The sequence below is a fragment of the Wyeomyia smithii genome, chromosome 2 (genome assembly GCF_029784165.1).
Source record: "Wyeomyia smithii strain HCP4-BCI-WySm-NY-G18 chromosome 2, ASM2978416v1, whole genome shotgun sequence".
Taxonomy (NCBI): Eukaryota; Metazoa; Arthropoda; class Insecta; order Diptera; family Culicidae; genus Wyeomyia; species Wyeomyia smithii.
Window position 1 is genome coordinate 70253162 of NC_073695.1, and position 22388 is coordinate 70275549.

General features: G+C 38.1%; 2 protein-coding genes across 2 annotated transcripts in view; one reads left to right on the forward strand and one right to left on the reverse strand.

The window, feature by feature from the left end:
• LOC129724966 (fringe glycosyltransferase) overlaps nt 1-22388 on the reverse strand; it is a 252940-nt gene that overhangs the window by 166337 nt on the left and 64215 nt on the right. The gene's annotated exons all lie outside the window — the stretch shown is intronic.
• LOC129724967 (venom protease-like) lies at nt 12014-14175 on the forward strand. The gene is made up of 2 exons (XM_055680284.1): nt 12014-12831; nt 12890-14175. Exons 1-2 carry the CDS (start codon nt 12123-12125, stop codon nt 13147-13149), a joined length of 969 nt encoding a protein of 322 aa, XP_055536259.1. The 5' UTR covers nt 12014-12122; the 3' UTR covers nt 13150-14175.

A 22388-nucleotide genomic window follows, 5' to 3' on the forward strand; every position in this document is an offset into this window, starting at 1 on the left:
TGTTTGTACTTATTTGTGAATTTTCAACATTTTCCAAAAATAATCTTTAAGTTAGCTCTTCTTTGCAATATTTCCTTGATTTGCGATGCAAGAGTTAATGGCCATCTAAACTTCGAAATTGCGACAAAAGTGCACGCTCTGGCTGGTTTAAGAGAATGCTCTCACACGGTAACAAACCGGAAGAGCCACTACCGTGCTGGATCGAAATCCGTACACCTAAGCACATGATAATCTTCGAGGGTCAATATAAAATCAAGAAATCACATATTGCTTTGAACTGGCATATTTACTTATAGGTCTACTTATATTTTATCACTATTTTCCAGCAAAATGATTGAAATCACTCCGAAACTTGAAAAAATCATGTTTAAATAGAACATGTTTTGAATCGAAATCCGTACACAGTTTTTTGTCTGAATCAAAACCCGTACACTTTTGAATCGAAATCCGCACACACGCGATATAGACTAGATCAAAGTCCATACAACAATAAATCAAACTCCGTATAGATGAAGAAATACAAAAATGAACATCTTTTCTTTATAATTTATCTTTAAATTACCGAATAAGTATATTTTGAGGATCAACTGGCTTCTAAAGTTTCACACGGTTTTCTAATTTTTGATATCAGCTGAAATAGTGCAATTTTCGTAGCGTTTCGTAGTAACCGGAACGCCGGAACCTCTCGAAGCTTCCCGGTACGACTTTCCCTTGCGCACCTCAGTCACAGGTCGTTTAAAATTGTTTGCCGTATATTTATACTTGTTTTCTTCCATTATATGCTGAAAACAAGAAGAAAATTCAACTATATATGCATGATACACACGCTGTACGGATTTCGATTCAAGCAAATAAAAAGAGCAAAATCCGTACGGCAGAGTTTTTGTTGAATAAATACAACTTACACTATTTTTTAGACAATATACAGCTCGAAAATGACAAAGACTTACCTTTTCTATCAATTTTAAAAAGATTCACAGAGTAAAACACTTATATCCCACTTGAAAATCGTTTTTATCTGAAGAACGTTTCCTTAGTAAATTCTCTAACGATACAACAAAATGACAACTGAAACCGATACACGATTGATTTTTTATTTTTAATATTTTTATTTCATGGCCTACTGGCGCATAGTTTAATATATCAGAAGGCCAACAACTCAACGGATATGTACATGTAACTATCATATAAATTTTCACTTTTATAATGCTTAAAACTGAAGAAAAACATCAAGGTGTACGGATTTCGATACTGTACGGGTTTCGATCCAGCACGGTACGCTGCCGTCCATGTTCCCAACAATTAAAACGCTCGTGACGTTTTGATGAGCAGGCGAATTCTCCGTCAACATCCGTATCTCCATTTTTTTCCTGGACTACTATTTTTTTTCTCTCGTCGGTATCATCTGCCATATATAAACAGAGCAATAAGAGTCATTTTTTCTCCTCTCCCGGCTTCTCCGCACCCGCTGGTGACTGACTACTGGTGATGAGGAAAATTGTTACTTGACTTTTCTAAGCCCAGAGTGTGGCAGAAGGTACCGGCTGGTGGAGTCGTCCGTTTGCCATCCAGAACCGGGTAAAACAAGTAATTATAAACAAGATCGTGGGAAATGTTAATTTAATTCTGTTCGCGTCGTCGTCTTTCACGATGTTGTTGCCAAGCTGGGAAAACTTCCTCTGTTTCCCAACCCACCAACAGTCAGTCAGTCTCCTCCAGTACGAGGAACCGTACCGGGGTGTGACGTGAAGAGACGAGTGCGTTACTGGACGAGAAACATTCCGATTCCAGCGCGCACATCAATCGTCTCGCATTTAATTGAAATTTGATATCGCTACTGGTTAGTGGTGTGGCGAAGAATAAGGGAACGCATGCTGCGTCAAATCGATTCCTCGATTCCCCATCGCCTGACATATGGCACAAGGCCAGTCATTGATGGACGTAGCCGCATCGGTTATGAACAGCGGCAACAGCCTGGCTCCGTTATCTATGGTAGACACAGATCATCGCGGCAAATTTCTCGGAAAAAAGTTGTGAATAATTAATTAATGTGACTTAGCCCAAGGCAAGCCGATGCGAAAGAAGCGCTGACTGACTGTTGGCTGGCGGCGGCTGCTCTGGGCGCCATTTGATCCAGATTACGGTTTCGCTTGCTAATGAGTCATTTCTCAACAGAAGAAAAATGAGAAAAAAAACAAAACCTTCGAAACGCTTCTTTGGAACCGTAAAGAAACTATTAAGTCAATAAAGCTAATTGTGAGCAGCTGCGCTGCGACTGCGCAATTGGTTTAATGTCGCGATAGCCATTGTTTTTCGCGCAGTATTTCTTGTGGATTGATTACTGCTCGGGTTAATTGCACGAAGCTACGGTGAAAAAGCATTTATTATTTCGTAATTTAAGGCGAATAAAATGGTTATTTGGGACCGTCCGGTCATTTCCGACCTCTCAGCTGGTTACTGATATTTAGATTCCAAAGTTTAATCATGAAATGAAGCCTTTAATTGTTGTACCTAACTGATTAATTCAGCAGGGTGACTTTTCAATGTTTGTTTGGTATTTGAGAATTCTATAAAAACTATTATGAATAAAACATCAAAAGCTAAAGTTTTTCTGATTACAAATCCTCGTCAAAAATGTCAAAAACTATAGGTACTTCAAGTTTCAAATTTCGTTCCATTAACCGAAACCTTTATGGGTAGTTCTATTTTTATTATTTTTCAAATGTCACCAAAAGCACTCAAACCGGATCTGCCATTGCTGTGCGAATCGAGCTAGTTGACAGTGTTCTGTGAGTCTCAATTCATTTAAAGACATAGCTGTGTAAATGTGCTTACTGGCAATTATTGTCACCCCCTCTTGATCGACCCAGTTGGCAAGCAAATCCCAAACGATAGAACGCTACGGTACAATGCTTTGCACATTTCCAGACTCAGCGAATTAGTTTTTCCCATCGGAACATTATAATTCCCGAGCACGTACCTGGTAACTTCTTGCCAGCACGTGCTTACCGATGCACTAAAAAGCGCATCATCGTTCGAGCGACAGCCAGTGTGGCGCAGGCAGGCAGCGTTTTCTCTTTGATTTTATGTGATTTCATCCACCGGTACTAAGCGCACTTTATGAGCGCATCGAATTTATGCTTTTTTTATTTCTTTTTAGTTGGTTGGTTCTATGGATGACGCAATGATGGGAATGTCGACGATGTTTTCGTACAGGCTCAGCATAAACTAAAAGTGGCTATGAGAAGCAATTAGCACTTCGCCAAAATCAAAAACTTCTCTTCGAATCCAGCAGCCTTTGTCTACTGTCACCGATTTGTCAATCATTGTATTTATTTTAATTACACATTGTTTGCTAAGCGGTTAGTGCCCAGCATCGCAGGTAAACAAACTGGCTTGCGTCAACCGGGGGATCTCGTTAACTATTCAGTGTCTTCAAAATGTGCTGATTTGGGGGAGTTTCAACAGTAACAAAAATAAACAAATCCGTTCTCTTTGTTTTTTTCGCTTCTGACGGGTGCCTTACGACCTGTACAAAACACGACACAGTCGCCGCTGGAGTTTGCAGACTTTGCAAGACTCCCACTCCTGCTGAAGCACACGGTTGGGGAAACGCAGACAAACGGGGAGCTGGCATACACAGGGTTGCAGAATGGACCACTTGTGGTCGTTCTCAATTTTGTTAGTCTCTGTTGTGTTGGCCGTTTCGATCGGAATGGCCTCGACAGTACTGTGAAACGTCACTCGTTCGGTTGGATTTCATTATTATGGAAATGAAAAACCAAATTAAAAATATTTTTCCAATGCACACGCAAGTTTTTAAATGTTCTTCGAGCAAAGGTGGTGTCGGGTAAGGTTTCCAAATTTTTACTTCGAACAACCAAGCCAAACCAGTTGAATGAATTGCCGGTTTATTCTTCGCCAAACAAAATAATTATGTATTGTTTACTAATAGCTGTATTCATTTATTGTGCCAACCAACGGCGCAATCGGAGTACTCGTGTTCGACTGTTACCTGTTTTTCTACGACCAGCGGAACAACCACAATCGCTGCTCCCGGCCGGCAGTTCGCTCATCTACAGTAAATACCACGAGACCGGTGTGAGATAAATATTAATGGAATATAAATAATACATAAAACACAATCGCTCCGGACGGTTCGGTCGGATGGACGGACAGAGCAGAACGTGCCCGAGTTATTCCGCATTCTGTGCACACCTCTGTTGCCAGCAGCTCGCGCTGGCCCGATGGACCCGGAAAAGCCTCCCTGCCTGATTCTCAGCTCGCTAGTCAGTGAAACGCTGACCCAGAAGATAATGGGACTCGGTTGGGTGCTGACTAAACGTTTGGTAAAGAGCTTTGATTCTTACAGTAAAATTTGAACGGAATCTAATTTAAATACAGAGCAAAACCCCACTGAATGACCTATCGTCGAATATCGAATGAAACTTTGCACACGTATCAGACGCAATAAACGCAATAAATTTAGAGTATTTTTGGAGGATGAAAAAATTTTTGGACTGAATAGTAATTTTTACAGGGAACGTATGTATTCGGCATATTTTTTATTTTTTTTTGTATTCGGCATATGCTTTAATTTTAAAGGGTTGCACAACAGTATGAGAGCTCAAAACAGTGATTTTTTTCTTCATTTACTCACCAAGTACTAGTTCTTTTGACATACTATCTTCAGCAGAAATTTAGTATATGAGAAGCTTCCGAGAATGACAATAAGTTTTAGCTTGGAAATATACCGCTAGTGGTGCTGCAATATGTAGCTTTTCGGTTGTGAGCTTAAGCGAAATAGTTTCTTCAGCAAAGTTCTAGGTAATGTTGTCACAAAAAACTTTGTCGAAAAGCCTTTTCTTCTAGCTCCTTTCGTTTTGGAGATATAACGTTTCATATTAGACTAGTCTTTATAATTAGAGTTTTTTGATTATCTAAAAAACTGTAACTTTTAGAAAGCAGCAATGTTCAGCATATATTTGAATATCGTCGAAACACATAGCTTTGTAGTAGACACAAAAAAACACTTACAAATACTGAGTTATTGAAAAAAAACAAAATAATTATAATTTTTTGCACATCCCCAGATCATAGTTAGTCAAAAACTAGCAAAAAACCTGTATGGATGAATTATTATCATAATCCTTCTACGAAATTCATTAAAACGTTTGTCCCTTTTAATATAGTCATTGTCGGATATGCAATATTTCCTATATTTTTTGGCAATAATTCGGTCTGTGTAGGCGCTATGTGTATTGTGTCTTCTACAAAGTTGTGTGTTTGAATGATACTTAAATATATGCTGAACAGTGTTGTCTTCTAAATGCTAGCGTTTTTTAGATAATCAAGAAAATCTGATTTCAAGTGCTATTCTAAATTAATACGTTATAACTCCAAAACAATAAGAGTTAGAAGAAAAGTATTTTCGACAGTTTTTCGTGACAGCAGTATTTTTGCTGAAGACACCATTTCTCTGAAGTGCAAAATCTAACAGTTAGATTCTCTAGTACCACTACAATAAAATAAATCAATAAAACCAGTATTTGGAAACTAATTAAAAAATTAACGATTTTGAGCTTACATTTTGACAATCACTCGGTATTTGTAGAAGCTATATTTTTTGTGTCTTCTACAAAGCTATGAGTCCCGATAATATTCAAACAAATGCTGAACATATATGTCTTCTAAATGCTACAGTTTTGCAGATAATCAGAAAAATCCATAAAGACTAGTCTAATATGAAACAATATACATATCTCCAAAACAAGAGGAATTAGGAGAAAATTGTCTTGAGCAAAGTTTTTCGTGATAACATTATCTACAACTTTGCTGGAGACACCGTTTCTTTAAAGCAGGTCCAGTTTTAAGGGGGATGGATCAATGGGGGCAAATGCTCCGGGCCTTCCGACTCGAGAGGCCCCCTAGCTTAAGCCACACATACAGCAACCACCACTCGAAAACATGGCAGCCAAGAGAGCAACGTTGCCAGAGTGCCAGAAAAATCTGGATTTTGCCAGATTTTTGTTTGCGCGCCAGACAAACAGATAAACCTCAGAATCTGCCAGATACTTGAAAATGAGACAGATTTTTGCCAGATTTCATCCGCGTCGTCTCGCAAAAAGGTCATCATTGCGGGAAAAAAAAATAAAATAAAAAAAGGTCTTCACTTTAAATTTTGTCGGGAATTTTATCCGACAATGAGTGCCCGATTTTTGCCAGACTTTTATTTTCGTTTTGCCAGATTTTATTTGAACACTAAGTTTTGTAGCAACGCTACAAGAGAGACAAGATGAAAACCTCTTTTTACGTAGAACTACGTCTCTCAGGTTCTGCTATATAGAGGTGTAAAATTAAAATCTGAAAACAAAACAGTGGAAAAATATGTCCAATTTCTAAAAAGTTTTTAGGTCGAATAGTTTTCAACGGATTTCCTTCGTTCTTGCAGCAATCGAATAGAAAATCACCTATGCATCCGCCCAAATGCAGAAAATTGTAATTTGAATATTCAAACTAATGTACTATTACAAATGATCAAGCCTTGTTGAGACGCAGACGGAAATGCACTCTTTGGGCCTGCCTCTGCTCAAACCAATCATTTTACTAGTGGATGGTGGAAAGGACGATTCCAACATAGTAGCAGCTGGTGACATCAGCGACTAGTGACAGCGGTAACGGCAGCAGACTTAGCGAACCTATCATTCAATATTTGCAGAAAGTAGGACAAAGAAGGCCACTTTTTTCGGTGAAGTTTTGATTTTTTTGGCAACCACATTAAAAACTGCGGGCCGTCTGGTTCTCAGTGTGAATATAGCTCCCCACTGTTGGGGTAGCACAGAGATGTAATTAGTATCATTTCGATTTTAAATTGAACTACAATTGTTCCTTTAAAGACAAAACAAATAAATGATTAAAAATTCAATATTTTTCCGTTTTCCGCTCGCATTAAAAGTGAAATGTTATCTTAATCTATATGAACTCTGAGTGTTATAACTTATTTGCACCATATATTCATATTTATATAGTTTTGTAGAACACTGGCACAACTCAAAATTTTACATTTTTGAGCTTTCGATGGCAAACGTTTTCTAATATGTACTACTAAGTTTTGCACAAGAAACTTCTTTTCCGAAATGCACTACACGTCCAGAACTATGAGTGGAAATAATAATTGTAATTTGAAGAGATTTTTTTCACTACAAAAATTTTTAAACAAGCACCGAATTTCAATTTACAAAAAAGGTGAATTTTTCCTGAATTATTTTCTCAACGAAGCTTGATATTATAACAAAACTATTGGTAAAAAATCCAGGATGCAGAAAGGAAAAATATATTTTGTACTAGAAATTAAAAGCATGTTTTTCAATTCAAACATTTTTTACAATAATTATTTTTCGGTTAACTTTCTGAATGCATCCGTTTTTTAAACATCTTAAAATTAGGTTTGAAAAATTAGATTACAAATAACTTCAAATACAAATAAAAAAACTCAAATTTTCCGAACTTAATTTTGAAATATCTCAAAAATGGATGTATTTGAAAAGTTAGCCGCTTAAAGCTTTATGATTTGAAATTTTTATCAGAATCTGCCTTTGACTATTAATTTGATTATTCTCCAAAATGTTGAAATTGAAGAAAATCTTTAAAACTCAAAAACCTTACTGTTTTTCATCCACAATTTTTTTACCAAAATGTTTTGTTAAAACTTCGAATTTCTTTGAAAAAAATTAATTATTTTTCTGAATTAAAATTTATTGTTTATTTATAACTTTTTGTAGTCAAAAATATTTTCTTTCACCTTGTATATTTTTTGAAAGACAGCATCCGTTCCCTGCAACTCATTCTCAGGCAGTTTTTCTATACAACCAACGGTTTCTGAGCTACTATGCTTCGAATGCTTTGTAACAACAGCCTTTGCCAAACTACATACGCCCTTTTAGAAAATTACTCTTGAGTCTACAAAATTTTCTACCCGCGGAAAATACTCAGTTTGAAATGTCAGATACGTGTGCGTAGTGTCATTCAAATGATAATTAATCGATTAAAATTTTGCGTATTTCTGATCAGCATTCCTCTACAGCATTTTGAAAAGTTTTAAAGAGTGCTCATTGGAAGTGTTAAGATTTCATCTCACGATGCTGCAGTTGAAATTTTCTATTCATTTTTTTTGCAATTTTTAAGTTTGAAATTTACATTTTCCACGTTCTTCGATTTTTTTATTATCATTTCTTGCATGTGTTTATTTTTAATAATTATTTCAGCTTTTACTAATCTGCTATTATTTTGCTTCCGTTTTTGTAATACTTGTTTTCTAATTTTCTTACATTCTCCTTATTCATTTTATCAATTTTGTTCGATTTTTTCATTTCTCTTCATTACTGTTTCATTTATTTTAACTCATTCTATTCTATTCGGCCAGACTTTTCAGTTCATTTATTTATTCCGTTGTTAAATTCCACCACTGAGCGATAATTTGTTTTCCGTTACATTCAAATTATGTCTTTAGTTTTCCTTCGTTGCATTTATATATTCTTCTACTTTTGTATTGTCTCATTTTATTGTCTTTCCATTTTTTGTTTGTTTTTTTTTTTTGTTAAACTGAATTGAAATTGAATTTCAGGGGTGTTCTGTGGTGGTTGCGTGTCCAGACGCTACTGTTGAAGAATTATTATTAGGAAAAGTAGGAGAAAGTTAAATAGAAGAAAATAGTAAAAGCCAAAAAGTGAAATGAAGAAATTCATTTTTAATTTTTTTACTGTCCGACGCTCTTACACACTACTTTAATTTACCGTTGTTTTAGTTTGTATTTCTTTGTGCAGCAATTCTAGTTTCTGCATATTTTTTTTCGATTTTCTTTTCGATTGTTCCATTATATAATCTTTATTTTTCCTTTCTAGCATTTTATTATTTCCGTATTTTTATTCGTTCATTTTGAATTTTTTTTTACTATTTATTTTTCTTTTTCGACTTTATTAGATCGCTCTAATATTTCGAAAAACTTTCAAATTGTTTGTGCAGAAATTGCCACAAAATTTATTTTTTTACAAAAATACTTATTCGTTTTTTTGGTCGCGGCTCTTGCATTTTGAATGGTAAATATTTTTCTTATTAAACCCGCAAAATAGTCATTTGAATTCCCTAATGGAAGATACATTTAAATCACGCATCGGTGAAAATAATACCAAGCTGTCAAGCTTGGTACTGGAGTGTTTCAAATGTAAAACTTTTACATTCAGCTTTTCTTTTCCCCTAGCAGCTGTTGCTCTTTTAGTCTGCCCTGGTGTTGGTTTTTACTGTGAAATAATATTTTCGCCGCAGGCGAAAGCTTGTTCATGTACAACCCAGCACCGTATGCTCTGTTTCAATACTCCATTTCATCAGCTGAGATAGTGAACCCGATCGGGAAACATCCTTGTGTTTGCAGAATAAATCCCAACCCAACCCAACCAGTTGTGTTGTGTAGAAACCTTTGCACTGTAAAATTATCGCTACAGCTTCCAAACGGGGCTGCTTCGAGGGATAAGTACTGACTGACCAAAGAAGTGAGTACCACCCACATGACATTTCTTCTCGAGGGCAATGCGGGAACAGCGAGCGCGTTCACAACGAGAGGTTGAATGTTTGTTCAAATATTTTTGTTTTTGTTTGGGCGTCAGGCCTGTGTCCGCGTCCGACCGGGGGCCCTTTTCTTCCTCAATCGGTACTCCGGTAGATATGCAAATCCAGCCGCGACCTATCTCCAACTCACAATCTGGCCTGCACAACCACATAGAGGAGTCGAGAGAGAGTTCCAAGAAATGCTGGCAGAACCAGCAGGCAAGTCAACTCTAATGAGTGTGCCACGTTGCTCTCTTTTAAGCCTTGGTTTGTTTGCACCCGCACCATTCAAGGGGCCAACCATCAGGTTGCAAATTTATTTTTGATTGAAGATTTACAGCTTTATGAATAAACATAAACCCGATGACAACCGGGACTAGCCTTCGGCCAACAACAACAGCAGGCGGGAAGTAGTATCTTGATTTGTTTACACAGCACTTGTGCTCGGTCGTTGTGGTTCATTCGGGCGGGTGTCGCCTCTGTCCGCTGGATGAGCAAACAAAACGAGACGACGCGATCCGTCAAAATGCTTCACCTACCGGCCAGTGACTGTGTGCTTAGCAGCCCAGGAGGAAACCGAGCGTGCATTATCCTCCCCAAAGTTCTAGGGAACAAGATCACGTCGCAGAACATGTTCTGCTTCCGTCAGCTCGAATTGACAGTTGGAAGTTTTTGTTTTCTGCTCCACCTTTCTGAAACTGCGACGATTTCAAATAAAACGTGATAAACATTTATAAGTGGCCCTTGTAGTTCCGTTTTTTGTTTGTTTCATTTCCCATCAGGAACAAACCGGCCCGGACAGATCATAAGGCCAGTTTTTTCTTCGCTTGCTTTCGCCCAACCCAACCGGTGACAGATGAGAGATGTTAAAACAATTGACTTCGCTGCTAATGTCGTCCGCTGTAGCCTGCTGGCTGACATGTTAAAATAATAAGACATGCTCTGCGGTATTTTCGTTCCAAGAAACAGGTTACTTCAGCGCAATAGTGGGTACCCGATGACAGCGGTAATTGGCAGTAACATTCTGCGATAAGTCAAGGTGTGTGCCCGGATAGTGTGGAGGTTCCTTTTTTTTCGGGATATCAATTGCAAGAAGTGCTGTGCGGTGTTGCAAACCCGAACACGCCTAGTTGTATTCAGTTAACGGTGAAATTATGGTTTTCTTATATAATTGCTTACAATATCCTATCAGGTTATGTCTGCTACCCATATGAACTTTCAGGGCGCGCAAATTTGGTGGTCTTAATTCGTGAAGACGGCCAATTTTGGAAACTAGAAGACTTGATTTGAAGTGTTTTATGATGACTTGATAATTTGATGATTTGAAGACATCTAGATATTTAATAATATGTGACAATTTGTAAAATTTGAAACATGACATTTTTTACAGTGTATATATTTTATCTACAACCACAACTTTATTACCTATAACTTTGCGAAGCCACTATTTCAACCAAACAAACCGTTTTTCTGTTATAAAATATTTTATTCATCAGTCACATTTTTAGACAGGTCCTTTTGAAACAGCAGTCGTGAGTCAATTTGAAAAACTAATATCATAAAATGACCTCTTTATCATAAAGAAACAACTGTGAAAAGTTTCAGAGAATTCGGGAATGATATGTTAAAAAAATATTCATTTTTATTCATTTTCTATGGAATTTACATTTAATTCATACTGACGGTAATTCCAGGGTATTGGTTTGGAAGCTCAGACGGATTTAGCACAACTTTGTATCGCAAATATGCAAGTTGGAGGTTGCATATTGTAAACAATTTTTATTATTGTAATCTTTTAAATTGCATCCATAAACCTTATTTTCTGTTCTGCAGCTTTTATCGCTCTGGTTCGGGCGAGCCAGTTTTTCTACTTCTACGCTCGTCTGTTACAGGCGAACTCTACGCACCGGACACCGATGATGAGATGACGTGTGCTACACTTTACACCGATTTTATTGTTCCGCGTCTTCGCGGGCCCCAAGAAGTGAGTCAATCAGTTGGTCGCGGACTGCAGCTGCAGAACCGGCAAGGAAGTGAGGGATGAATTTGCTTCTCGGTGCGCCCAACTTGAACCATCCTCAGTTTTATGTTTATGTTCACTGGAATCGATAGGTGCTTCCATTGAGTTCGTATGTCTGTGGTTTGTTTTTCTTTAACCGGACTCGGCCTGCCCGGTCAGCAATTCGTTCTTCGCTTTGGTTGTGGCTGCTGATTCCGATGACTGGACATTATGGCTTCGTTTGCATTCGGATAATTTTCCATCGATAAAACTGTGTACTCGAACCGCGTGTGTGGTCGCGTCGTTCTTGTTCGGTTGAGGTGATTCATTTTAACTACTGGAACTAACGAGCTTCCGCCGCTGATTGAATTGCAAATCAGTACGAGAATTTTCAGGCGCGTAATCTTACGACATTCGGGTCACACTTCGCCGTGACCTACGTTCGTTATCGTCTGCAAAGCACTCGCTATGCTCCTATTCTCATTTCATCAAGCGGTAGTTCATTTTTACTCGTTGCAGAGTGATGAAGTACGTGTTTGTTGTTACGGTAGCGGCTTTGATGCTGCTGTCTATAGCGGAAGTTACAGCAGATTCGCCGCGACGAATTCAGTCACTAAGACGAAAGCCGTCACCGTCCTGTGGAGTTCGGAAGGTAACGAGCGGCGGTCTGATCGTAGGTGGACACGATTCGATTCCCGGAAATTGGCCCTGGCATGCAGCAGTTTATCACGTCAGCGGAACTAATCACCAGCGCGATTACAAATGTGGTGCAACACTAATCAATGCTCGTTATTTGCTGACTACGGCTTCCTGTGCCTATCATGGACGCGGTAAGCCCGAAGGGGCGATTGTGGTGGAGCTTGGACAGTTTAATTTGGTTGAATCTTTCGCTGGAAAGAGAGATGCAGTGGTGCAAAATGTTTCCATCCACGAGAAGTACGTCCCCGGCGAAATAATGAATGACATAGCCTTGCTGCGACTGAAGAAAGACGTTGTCTTCACGAAATACATTCAACCGGTTTGTTTACCGAATTCTTCCGATTCTATTGAAAATTTCGTCGGCCAGAAGGGAACCATCGTTGGCTGGGGCTATCGGGCAGATGGTAAACTTTCTGAAAAATTGCAAGCTTTGAAGGTTCCGATAGTATCCTATATCGATTGCTTGACGAGTGATCGGGATTTCTTCCTGCGTAATATATACTCCGGAATGTTCTGTGCCGGATCGACTAACGGTAACTTGTTTGTTTGGTTGCTACTTTGAACCTTTCTAACTAGAAGTTTTTTTTTCAGCAACGACTCCCTGCTTTGGAGACGCTGGAGGGGGAATGTTTTTCCAGGAGGATCGGGCGTGGATGTTACGCGGAATAGTTTCGTTCACTTCATCTTCAGCTACGGTAACTATGAACTGTGACCCCCAAAAGTACTTCGGATTGGTCAACGTGGCTCATTTCAAGCAGTGGATTGAGGAAACGATTGCCCGTTTGAACGATACCAGCAAGCCTGCCGTTGCCCAAGCGCAGCGGCAGCAGCAACAACAGCAACGGTTCTGATAGGTGAAGTGGAAAGCCGTAGCGATTTAATCTGGAGCTACAAATGGTGTGGTGTGTGTGAGTGCGTGTATTAGTGAGTATGGAACAATGTGCGAACGGCGGCGTCCTCATCGCAATGCGAGGGAAACGTGCGGTGATTGTGCAGCAATATTTTGATTACACCCATTTTGGATAAAAAAGGCAAGATTTAAAGCAAATTATTGTTATTTATCCGCTTGAGCATTCTTTTCATTTCAACTTTTTGAGGTTTTGTTTCTTCGCCGCATTATTTTCTGCTGCTGCTGCTGTTGCTCTCGTGGTCAGTATATTTTGAATGTTCGTTTGTTTCGGTTCAGTAGCGTGGCTAGGTAGCAGAGAGATGAAAAGAGAATTTCGAGTATCGGGTAAAACATCTGATACTCAACTAATAAAGTTTATATCATTTAGAAACAGATGCTGTAACAATGTAGAGTGAACGTCAAGAGACTCATAGCTCGTTAAGAACCTCATGCGATTTAATCTTTACTCCGCAATGGTTGCTTGAGATTACCGAGGAAAACCCATGACTTCATGGCAATACAAAACTATTAACATTTTAAGATGATTTGTTCGCTTTCCAGATTTTTGTCAGTATGCGTTATAATACAGTCTTTTCCAAATACAAACATTACTATGTATTAGCACATTTAGGTCTGTAATCTCTTCAGAATGTGATAATAATAAGTTAACAAGTGTATTCAGCTCTCCTTTAGTGGGTGACTAGGAATTAAAAATTTGATGTTAGGCCCAACTTAATCAACAACAGATGAGAAATGTTTCGATGAGTAAAAAAGCAAACACAAGAAGTTGGTACTCAAGTTCAAAATTTTCCTTGTAAGAAGTGTACTAATTAAACCATATTTTTTTAAATCAATCACAATTGTCTATATTGATTGATATTAGAGATAAGATTTCCCTTGGTATATTCTTTTCTTTTTTTTTTGAGAAAAGGCACAATGCTCATCAATTGATTTTCATTTTTTTAGTAAACTAGAGGTTGCAAAACAATTCACACTCTTTGAGTACTCACTATTATTAAGAACTAATGAAGAAATCCCAAAATAAAACTCAAATTCAAACAAAGCTGAGGTTTTTTTTAGAGGATTAGAATTACTCCGTCCATCAATGTACACTTTTGTAGTAATGAGAGATCGAAGCAATCTGCGACCCAGAGTGGACGTAAAAAAGATTTCGCGTGCAAATTTTTACTCAAGTTTAGAAAATACGCCAATATTTCTCAATTGTGAACAGTGTCTTCCGTTTTTAGTACATCTCAAGCAGCGTCAACTCATTGGTTTTATTGTGGTGTAGTGTGTCAACCCGAGAAGTAGGAGAGAACAATAAACTTGTCATTTTTTGTTGGTTGTATGGACAATCTGCGAACTACAATGTTTTAACAGTTAAGCGATTTAACACCATGCGAATGGTCTCATTTAGTGGTTTTACCGGTTTTCCTGTATCGCAAGTGCAAAGAACACTACCGAATCGGAAGGAACACGGCAAACATGCAGGACACGCTAAATAAGAAGATCAATCGTCTGCTGCCTCCACATACCATTGACAAAATCATCAATTCGGCTCTTATTGAGTGATTGACGCAAGGTAATTTAGTGTACAGCGTGTGAAAAGTGTAAATTAAGTGAATTTCATAGCGAAATGTGGATTTCAATGCTCGCCGAATTTGATGGTGATGGTTTTACTATTATTTGTTCGCGTCAGAGAGGGAGAGAGAGAGAGAAAGAAAGAGAGAGAGAAAGAAAGAGAGAAAGAAAGAAAGAAAGAGAGAGAGAGAGAAAGAGAGAGAGAGAGAAAGAGAGAGATAGAAAGAGAGAGAAAGAAAGAGAGAGAGAGAAAGAGAGAGAGAAAGAGAAAGAGAAAGAGAAAGAGAAAGAGAAAGAGAAAGAGAAAGGAAGAGAGAGAGAGAAAGGGTGAGAGATAAAGAGAGAAAGAGAGAGAGAGAGAGAGATAGAGAGAGAGAGAGTTTCGACAGTTTCTAGTCGAAAACGTATATTTACAGAAATTTGATACATAGAATATTTTGAACATGTTAACATCCAATTCAGGTCAATTTTATCAGTAAACAGAACCAGAAAAAAAATCGGTTTAAAGATATCAAAAGAAAAAATAGTTGCGAAGATGTCATATTTGAAAGACATCTGTCTGTTATCTTCAAAAATAAACCAGACTAGAGTGATAAATAACATGAGCCTCAGAAATTATTTTTTGCATATTGTTGTTGAATTACAAGTAATGTTATGGAAGATAATATTTTCTTGCAGATGCTGATGCAAAAAAAAATTAATTGGAAAATACAAACATAATTGTGTGATGAAATAAATTTGGTTTTTGTCTATACCACAACGGCACGATTGTCATATTAAATTAAATTCATTTGGCTAGAAAAATGTAATCAGTACAGCTCGTTAAACTACATGTTTAAAGATCTGTATGAAGCATGTTGGTTTTCTATTGTCTTTCGAGTACCGTTTAGTTATTTAAATAAATCTGAGACAACAACAAACAAGATAAGGAATTTCATCTGTATAATGCTCCAAATTTTTATATCCTGCTCTCTGCAGCTAAAGACACGTATAGAATTTTGTTACCTCCGGCGGCACAGTGTAGTGTGCGGCACCTTCTGATGTTTACTTCCATACGAAACAAAAAGAAGAAGAAGACATTTCATACGGCAATTCGATTATCTTCCAGATCGCAACACGATACCTACTCGTTAGCCCAACACGCCCCATTTTGCATCGACAGCGGCAATGTAGTCTTCACTTGACTCGGCTGCACACAAGTGAATATCGAGTTCTACTGCATTGATAGACGACGAGTGAAAAGTGCTCTATTTATACATGGCTCTGTTGCCTGTGCCAGCATGTTTTCCTACAAGACATCAGTTCTGAAAACATTCTAACAGCAGATCGTTAAACTGTCCGATAAAGAAGGTGGTTGAGAACTTTCTGATAAAGCTTCACCTTCAAGACATCAAAATAGTCTAGGCTTATGAAAGCAAACATTAGTTATCCTACTGGGACGGAGAGATTCTGCCATTTTTTTTGCCGCTGATATAGAGGATATCACAGCAGGCAGTTGATGTCTACTCATGAAGTCTATGCCAGACGTGCTCGCATGTGATTGGTACATTGTTCGTGAAAATTTGACCTTGAAATTTTCGTTCAATTTTCACTGTTAAACGATTAAGTAATAACGATAATTAAAGTATCAAAAAATTGTCCATCCTTTTATCAATCCAACGACATATTGACTATTGTGATTCATAATGTGGTGACATCAGTATTACCGTTTGAAATATTTCATTCCAACGTTACGCCATGGTTTTAGTTTCTGTAGAATGTATCTACGATCTTACCGGTCTTACCGCACTAGGTAAGACGTAGTCCTACGTAAAAAAATTGAAAATCATTTTTTAATATGTCGAATGATGGATCAGTTCCCATGATTCTTTCAAGATTAGACATGCATGACATCGTAGTGTCAACGACAGTGCTGACAACACTGACGCGCAGCCATCGGTCCACTCATGCAAAGATTCTGCACCAGTGCTGATAAAAGTCATTTTCCCCAGCAAAATTCTTCGAAAATTACAGCCAATCATTTTCAATTTTCACTTCCAATGATCGCAGCACTCTTTCAGATACACTAGATTTTCGTCCTAGTAACGTGCTGTTATACTCAGATGAAATAGATCGCGGGCATCGTTCACGGTTACGGAATAAAACTTGACGACAAATCCAACCAAATGATCTTCACTTCAAAGCGAAAAAGCAAAACAAACAGTTCACTCAACCAAAATGAACCTCACCGAAACACTTTTTCACTGACACTGACCGATACCTTGACAATCTTCGTTAACTGATAAACTGATTTTGTTGTCTTGCTTTCATCGCATGAAATATAATGAGGTGTTTTGACAGTTCACTTCCATGCAAAAAGCGGGAAGGGAGAACTCTGAAAAGATTGTAAAAAAATAACGTTTATGGATGCTTTTTTTCACTTTCACTCAAGAGTGTCAACAAATATCAACCCTGTTCTGCACAGATGAATCTCATTATACTATTATACAATTACATTATTTGTTTTCGTCCATAACGATCACAAAGCTTACGATTAAGCACTCGTCATAGAGACCGACTGATGAACGAAATGAAGCCATCTTTGGGCGGGTGCATACCACGCTGTCTTAGTGATTTTCCAAAACATTAGCCCCATGATAGAAAACCGTACAAATAACCGAAAGTCTGTCGGTAGAACGAGGAGTGAATTGTATCTGGGAATTAGTTTGTATAACAGTAATTTGTAATTAGTGAATACTTGCGGTTGCGGTTCGAAGTTATGATATTTGAAGCTTAGTTTCGCGTAACGTATAACGTAACGAAGGCTGCCAGAGCAGTGCATTTTTATATTATTACAAATCCTATCCTGTGATACTCGTAGAGATGCAGAGGAACCCGCGGTCTCTAAAAAAAACGAGCATCACCATCCCTTTCCTTCCCTAGAAGCACCGCCTTCTGTTCGTGGTCGGCGTCGTCATTGGTCAGTTGTAAAAGTATGAGTCAGTAAAAATTGCACAAGTAATGCACAGTGGGGAATCGCTGGCCATCGACCCAAAATTGAAAATGCGAATTTCATTTCAATTATATTTTTCCTGTAGTTGTATACTATTGAAGTGTCAGAATCCAAATTTTTAGAGCATTACGAAGAAATTTGAATTTTCTATGATTTTTCAAAGTGTACTGAGTCAGCGTTTTTTAGCGTTTTTCTTGAAAAAAATGCAATGTTGCGAAACTTGCTGGAGCCTCAAGGGTAACTTGAATCTTGATGACGTTTGAGAAAAAGTTGTATATAAAATAGTGGAGAATAAATCCCCATCATTGGACAATGTATAATCTCATTGTAATACTCAAAAAAAGTTAGGCGGAATCAAAAAATTAGGTATTTTTTTCATAAAACATCGTTTAAAGTTTAGACGGCAGGGTTTGGCACTACTGGCACTAGTTTTAAAAGATAGCTTGGAAAAAATGCTTTAAAATGCATCTCGTCCGATCCTGCGCAGAGTTGCGCAGAGTACCCTTCTTTTGAAGAGAAACAACGAGTGTTCGGCACAATCGGACTTTCAAAATATAAATTTAAATTGTACACTGCAAACCGTCAACAGAATAACGAATGGCTCGTATTAGTTTGATAATAACAACGTTTTCAAACATGATTCAGTATAATTAATCACACTATTTTCATATTTACAAGTTAAACTCATCTCTATTCCGATAATTAACGAAGTATCAAAACTTATAATTGTTTATGTTTTGGATCACCAGCACTGAGTACCAAAATCATGTTTTAAGTTTATATCATAGCAGTCACATGTAAAAACAATCGTGTAAGCACAAACCATGACATAATGAATCGCCTGCTAATTTCTACAGAGCAAATAATAAATTATTATTTTGACGTTAGAAACTGCTTTTTGAAAACCCTCCCTGAAGATATTAAAACTGTATTGAAAATGAACACAAAAATGAAAATGAAGGTAGAAGTGAATAAAAAGAAGAAAGCGATAAATAAAAGCAATGTAAGATAGTCACTTTGAAAACAAAACAAGTCATAAGTAATTTTCAACACAAAGCATATTTTTCAATTTATATTTTTTTTAATTTTCTCAATAACTGATTAATATCTTATGTTTTTTTATGACATATGAAAGTCTTTCAAGCATCATGCATTTTATTTTCCAAAAGATTTAAACCGACGTAAAATTTTCCTCATATAATATACATATATAAACAACATGAAAATTTCCCTGGCGTCAAAAATACGCATTTTCATGCAAAAATAATATCAAATTCGGACTCAGCATCTCGCAATTACATAAAAACCATGTATTTTTCATGATTTGAAGACATTTTTTTGCTTGGCCAGCATTTGTATGGAGCCGCCCCACTGTGTAATGCTAGTCCCAAGCACCATTCATCTGGTTTATTTTGCAATTCTGTTGGTTCGACCAATCACGGAGTGCAACTACGGGCAGTCTACCTATGCTATGCTATGTGAACTTTTGTAGTAATGTTTCTAATTTTGAATTAACTTTTGAGAATTTAGGATACCGAACGAGTTTTACTCGACAGCGTTATGGTTTATGTTTTCTTCCAATTTTGTCGAAACAGAAAGATTCTTGCTGTGAACATAAAATCTCGGAACTATTAAATTTTCGATGAATGGCCACAAATTTTGTGCCTTAAACAAACTGAACAGAGACCCTCACGAAAAATATCACCCGCCGACGCCACTGAAACAACTCTTCTCTGTTACGTTCACCTCTGCCTCTATTTATCCCCTTCAGGTTGATGGTGCAGTAGGTCTGAACGTGTAAAGTAAGCATCTGTACCTGGTAAAGCATAAAATCTACTCGCTTGTGGTGTGAAGTGTAATGAGATCAACAAGCGTGAAGTGCAAGGCCGTCAGATGCTGTCAAGTTTTGAAAGCATTTCGCGGATCAACTTTTCGGATTGATAAGTACACAGACGGAGTCAGAGAAGAAAGTATGAACAGAATGAAAAAATAAAGCAGTCGCTGATGCTAATTTCTATCGTGGCCAATTCCAGAAATGAGAAGCAAACCGCAGAAAACTGGTTCTCCTACGTACACACCTTCGCCTCGGCGATAGTGCAACCATAACTCAGAATATTTCCTTTCGCGGAGTACAATGGCCGCACAACCGTCCAGGGAGGTCACCACCGTTGTCACAGGGTTCACGCGTTGGCTGTTCCCTTAGAAACCCACGCCGTGGCCAGTAGAGTGCAGACAGAGAAATGAGCAAATGTGGAGCACGGACTGTTACACTTTCCGTCCTTACGGCACGAGCACCGTCCGCCGACGCATCCGATCGCGATATGCGCGTGCGCAAAACTACCCATGACGCCCCCGCCCAGTTCCAATCCATTGCCGGGATCGGTAAGGGCCCGGAATTGGCGATGAGGATGACGCAGCGCTCGTGCGCCAAGAGCACACTCCATGAAGTGCACGAGCATACGCCCCGAGGGGGAAAGTCCGTAAGTAATGGTCTGTTCTTGTTTGCCGGAGAATATCTGCGGCGCGTCCGCTGCAGAGTGAACGGGGGAGAGAGAGATTAAAAAACAAAACGACTCAGCGGAGCAGAGAGCACAGAGCGGAAAGCGAAATCTGGCTTGGACGAACTCCGCTAAGAAGCTCAAACTCACACTGCCAATGACTTATGGATCACTTAAATTATCATAAAATCTCAATTACGGTATAAATCCGCTTCGACGCCAAAACTCGCGTCCGCCGTGCGATATCAGTCCGTCATTGTGGCAGTCTTACCGACTACAGGCGGGATTATCTCTGCGGTCATGTCCGGTTAGATGATGATGATGAGTACAAGTGTGTTAATTTTTGTCAGATCAGCAATTGTTGGTCCAATCAACAACTTCATCAGATTTCGAGGAGATTTTCAAGTGGGTTGGCGGTAGCTCGTTTCAAGGACGTCGATTGGACATAATCCGAGCGTTTCAGTCAAGAAGTGGGTAACATTACTTAACATGTTCAACCGGTTTCCAGAGAAATTATCGTTATTCCTGTTAAATTCTAATGACACCTTGTAACCGGGATAATTTTTCTGCTTTAAAAATCTCAATTAACATCTTGTTACACCCACTTGCTCGTCCAGTCGCCGCCGCAGAGTTTAGTGGGGGGAATGTTTGTAATGATTTATTTATGTACTAAAATCTATTCAGAATTAATATTGTGTGTTCTGCCACAAATGGTGAAATTTCAACACTATTATATATATATATATATATATATATATATATATATATATATATATATATATATATATATATATATATATATATATATATATATATATATATATATATATATATATATATATTTGTACGCTTTTTTATATTATTGAATGTTATTAGCTTTCGCAGTTAAGTTAATGTAATTGTAGGAAAATTTTTAAACCTACTTGTCAAGGAAAAAATCACAGGAGGGTTGTGTGCAAAGCCACGACCGCAAGGTTGAAGTAGAATACTTTTACAAGAAAGATAACCCGGCTGCTTGCGTGTCAGTCATTTTGAAATCGGATTTGTTTCGTATATACCGCTTGTTAGGCACAGTATCAACAAATCGTAATAAACATCATACTGCTGTGCATTTGCAGCAGCATCAAACCTCAGTTTCAGTTTATAAATAACCATTCATTATACTCTTCCAAATACATTTAGTAGCTTTGAAAAAAGCTGATTGCTGCATTTGCAGTTTTCATTCAATTATTGCATAAATGCTTCATGGTCAGATAGCGTGCGATATCCGCTTTGACATAGAAAATTTTTCGAATGTTGCGGAAAGGTATAGCTGGAAAAATAGGTGTGACTCAATTATTTCTCGTTATACCATTCTACAACGTTCGTAAAATTTTATTTACTATGTCGTAATACTAATGTACGAAAAATACATCTCATTCAGTCTGGCCCCGCCTTTATTTTCAGTTCCTACAGATTTTCTCAGTTTCGTAACACGGATGTACAAAAATGATTTCTTGTGGACATTCTGTCGAGCCGGACCGATAGAGCTCTCATAAAGGCAACGAAATAACATGTATTGTGTCGTGTTGCGCGGCTTGGAAGAAGAAAATGTTCCCGTCCCCGAGTCGCATGGAAGCAGATTGTAGCGTGTTTGATATTGCCGATGGTTGATATGAGTATGAGGGTCGAAATTCTGCTGTGATGTCAAACTATAACCGTCTTCTTCAAGACGTTACATCCTTGTTAATAAAGTGTTGTGAATTTTCTAAAACAGACTTAGCATCGTGAGCAGTACGGGCCGAACTTTTCTGTTTGAAATCGGATTTGTTTCGTATATGCCGCTTGTTAAGCACAGTATCAACAAATCGTAATAAACATCACATTGCTATGCATTTGCAGCAGCATCAAACCTCAGTTGCAGTTTATTAATAACCATTCATAATACTCTTCCAAAATCATTTAGTAGCCTTGAAAAAGGCCGATCGCTGTAATTGCAATATTCATTCAATTATTGCATAAATGCTTCATGATCAAATATACCCGCTGCAACTGCTACGCTATGCGTAGCCATGCCACAGTTGTGGCGCTATACGCTGCCATTGGTATCCGCTACTCCTGCATTAGCTGGCCCAGCTGCTATCGATGCTG

What these genes read in the sequence shown, in the direction of transcription:
- LOC129724967 (XM_055680284.1), top strand. Translation starts at nt 12,123, where the DNA reads ATGAAGTACGTGTTTGTTGTTACGGTAGCGGCTTTGATGCTGCTGTCT. An exon ending in CTGTGCCGGATCGACTAACG is followed by an intron (nt 12,832 to 12,889) that starts GTAACTTGTTTG and finishes TTTTTTTTTCAG; the next exon opens with CAACGACTCCCTGCTTTGGA.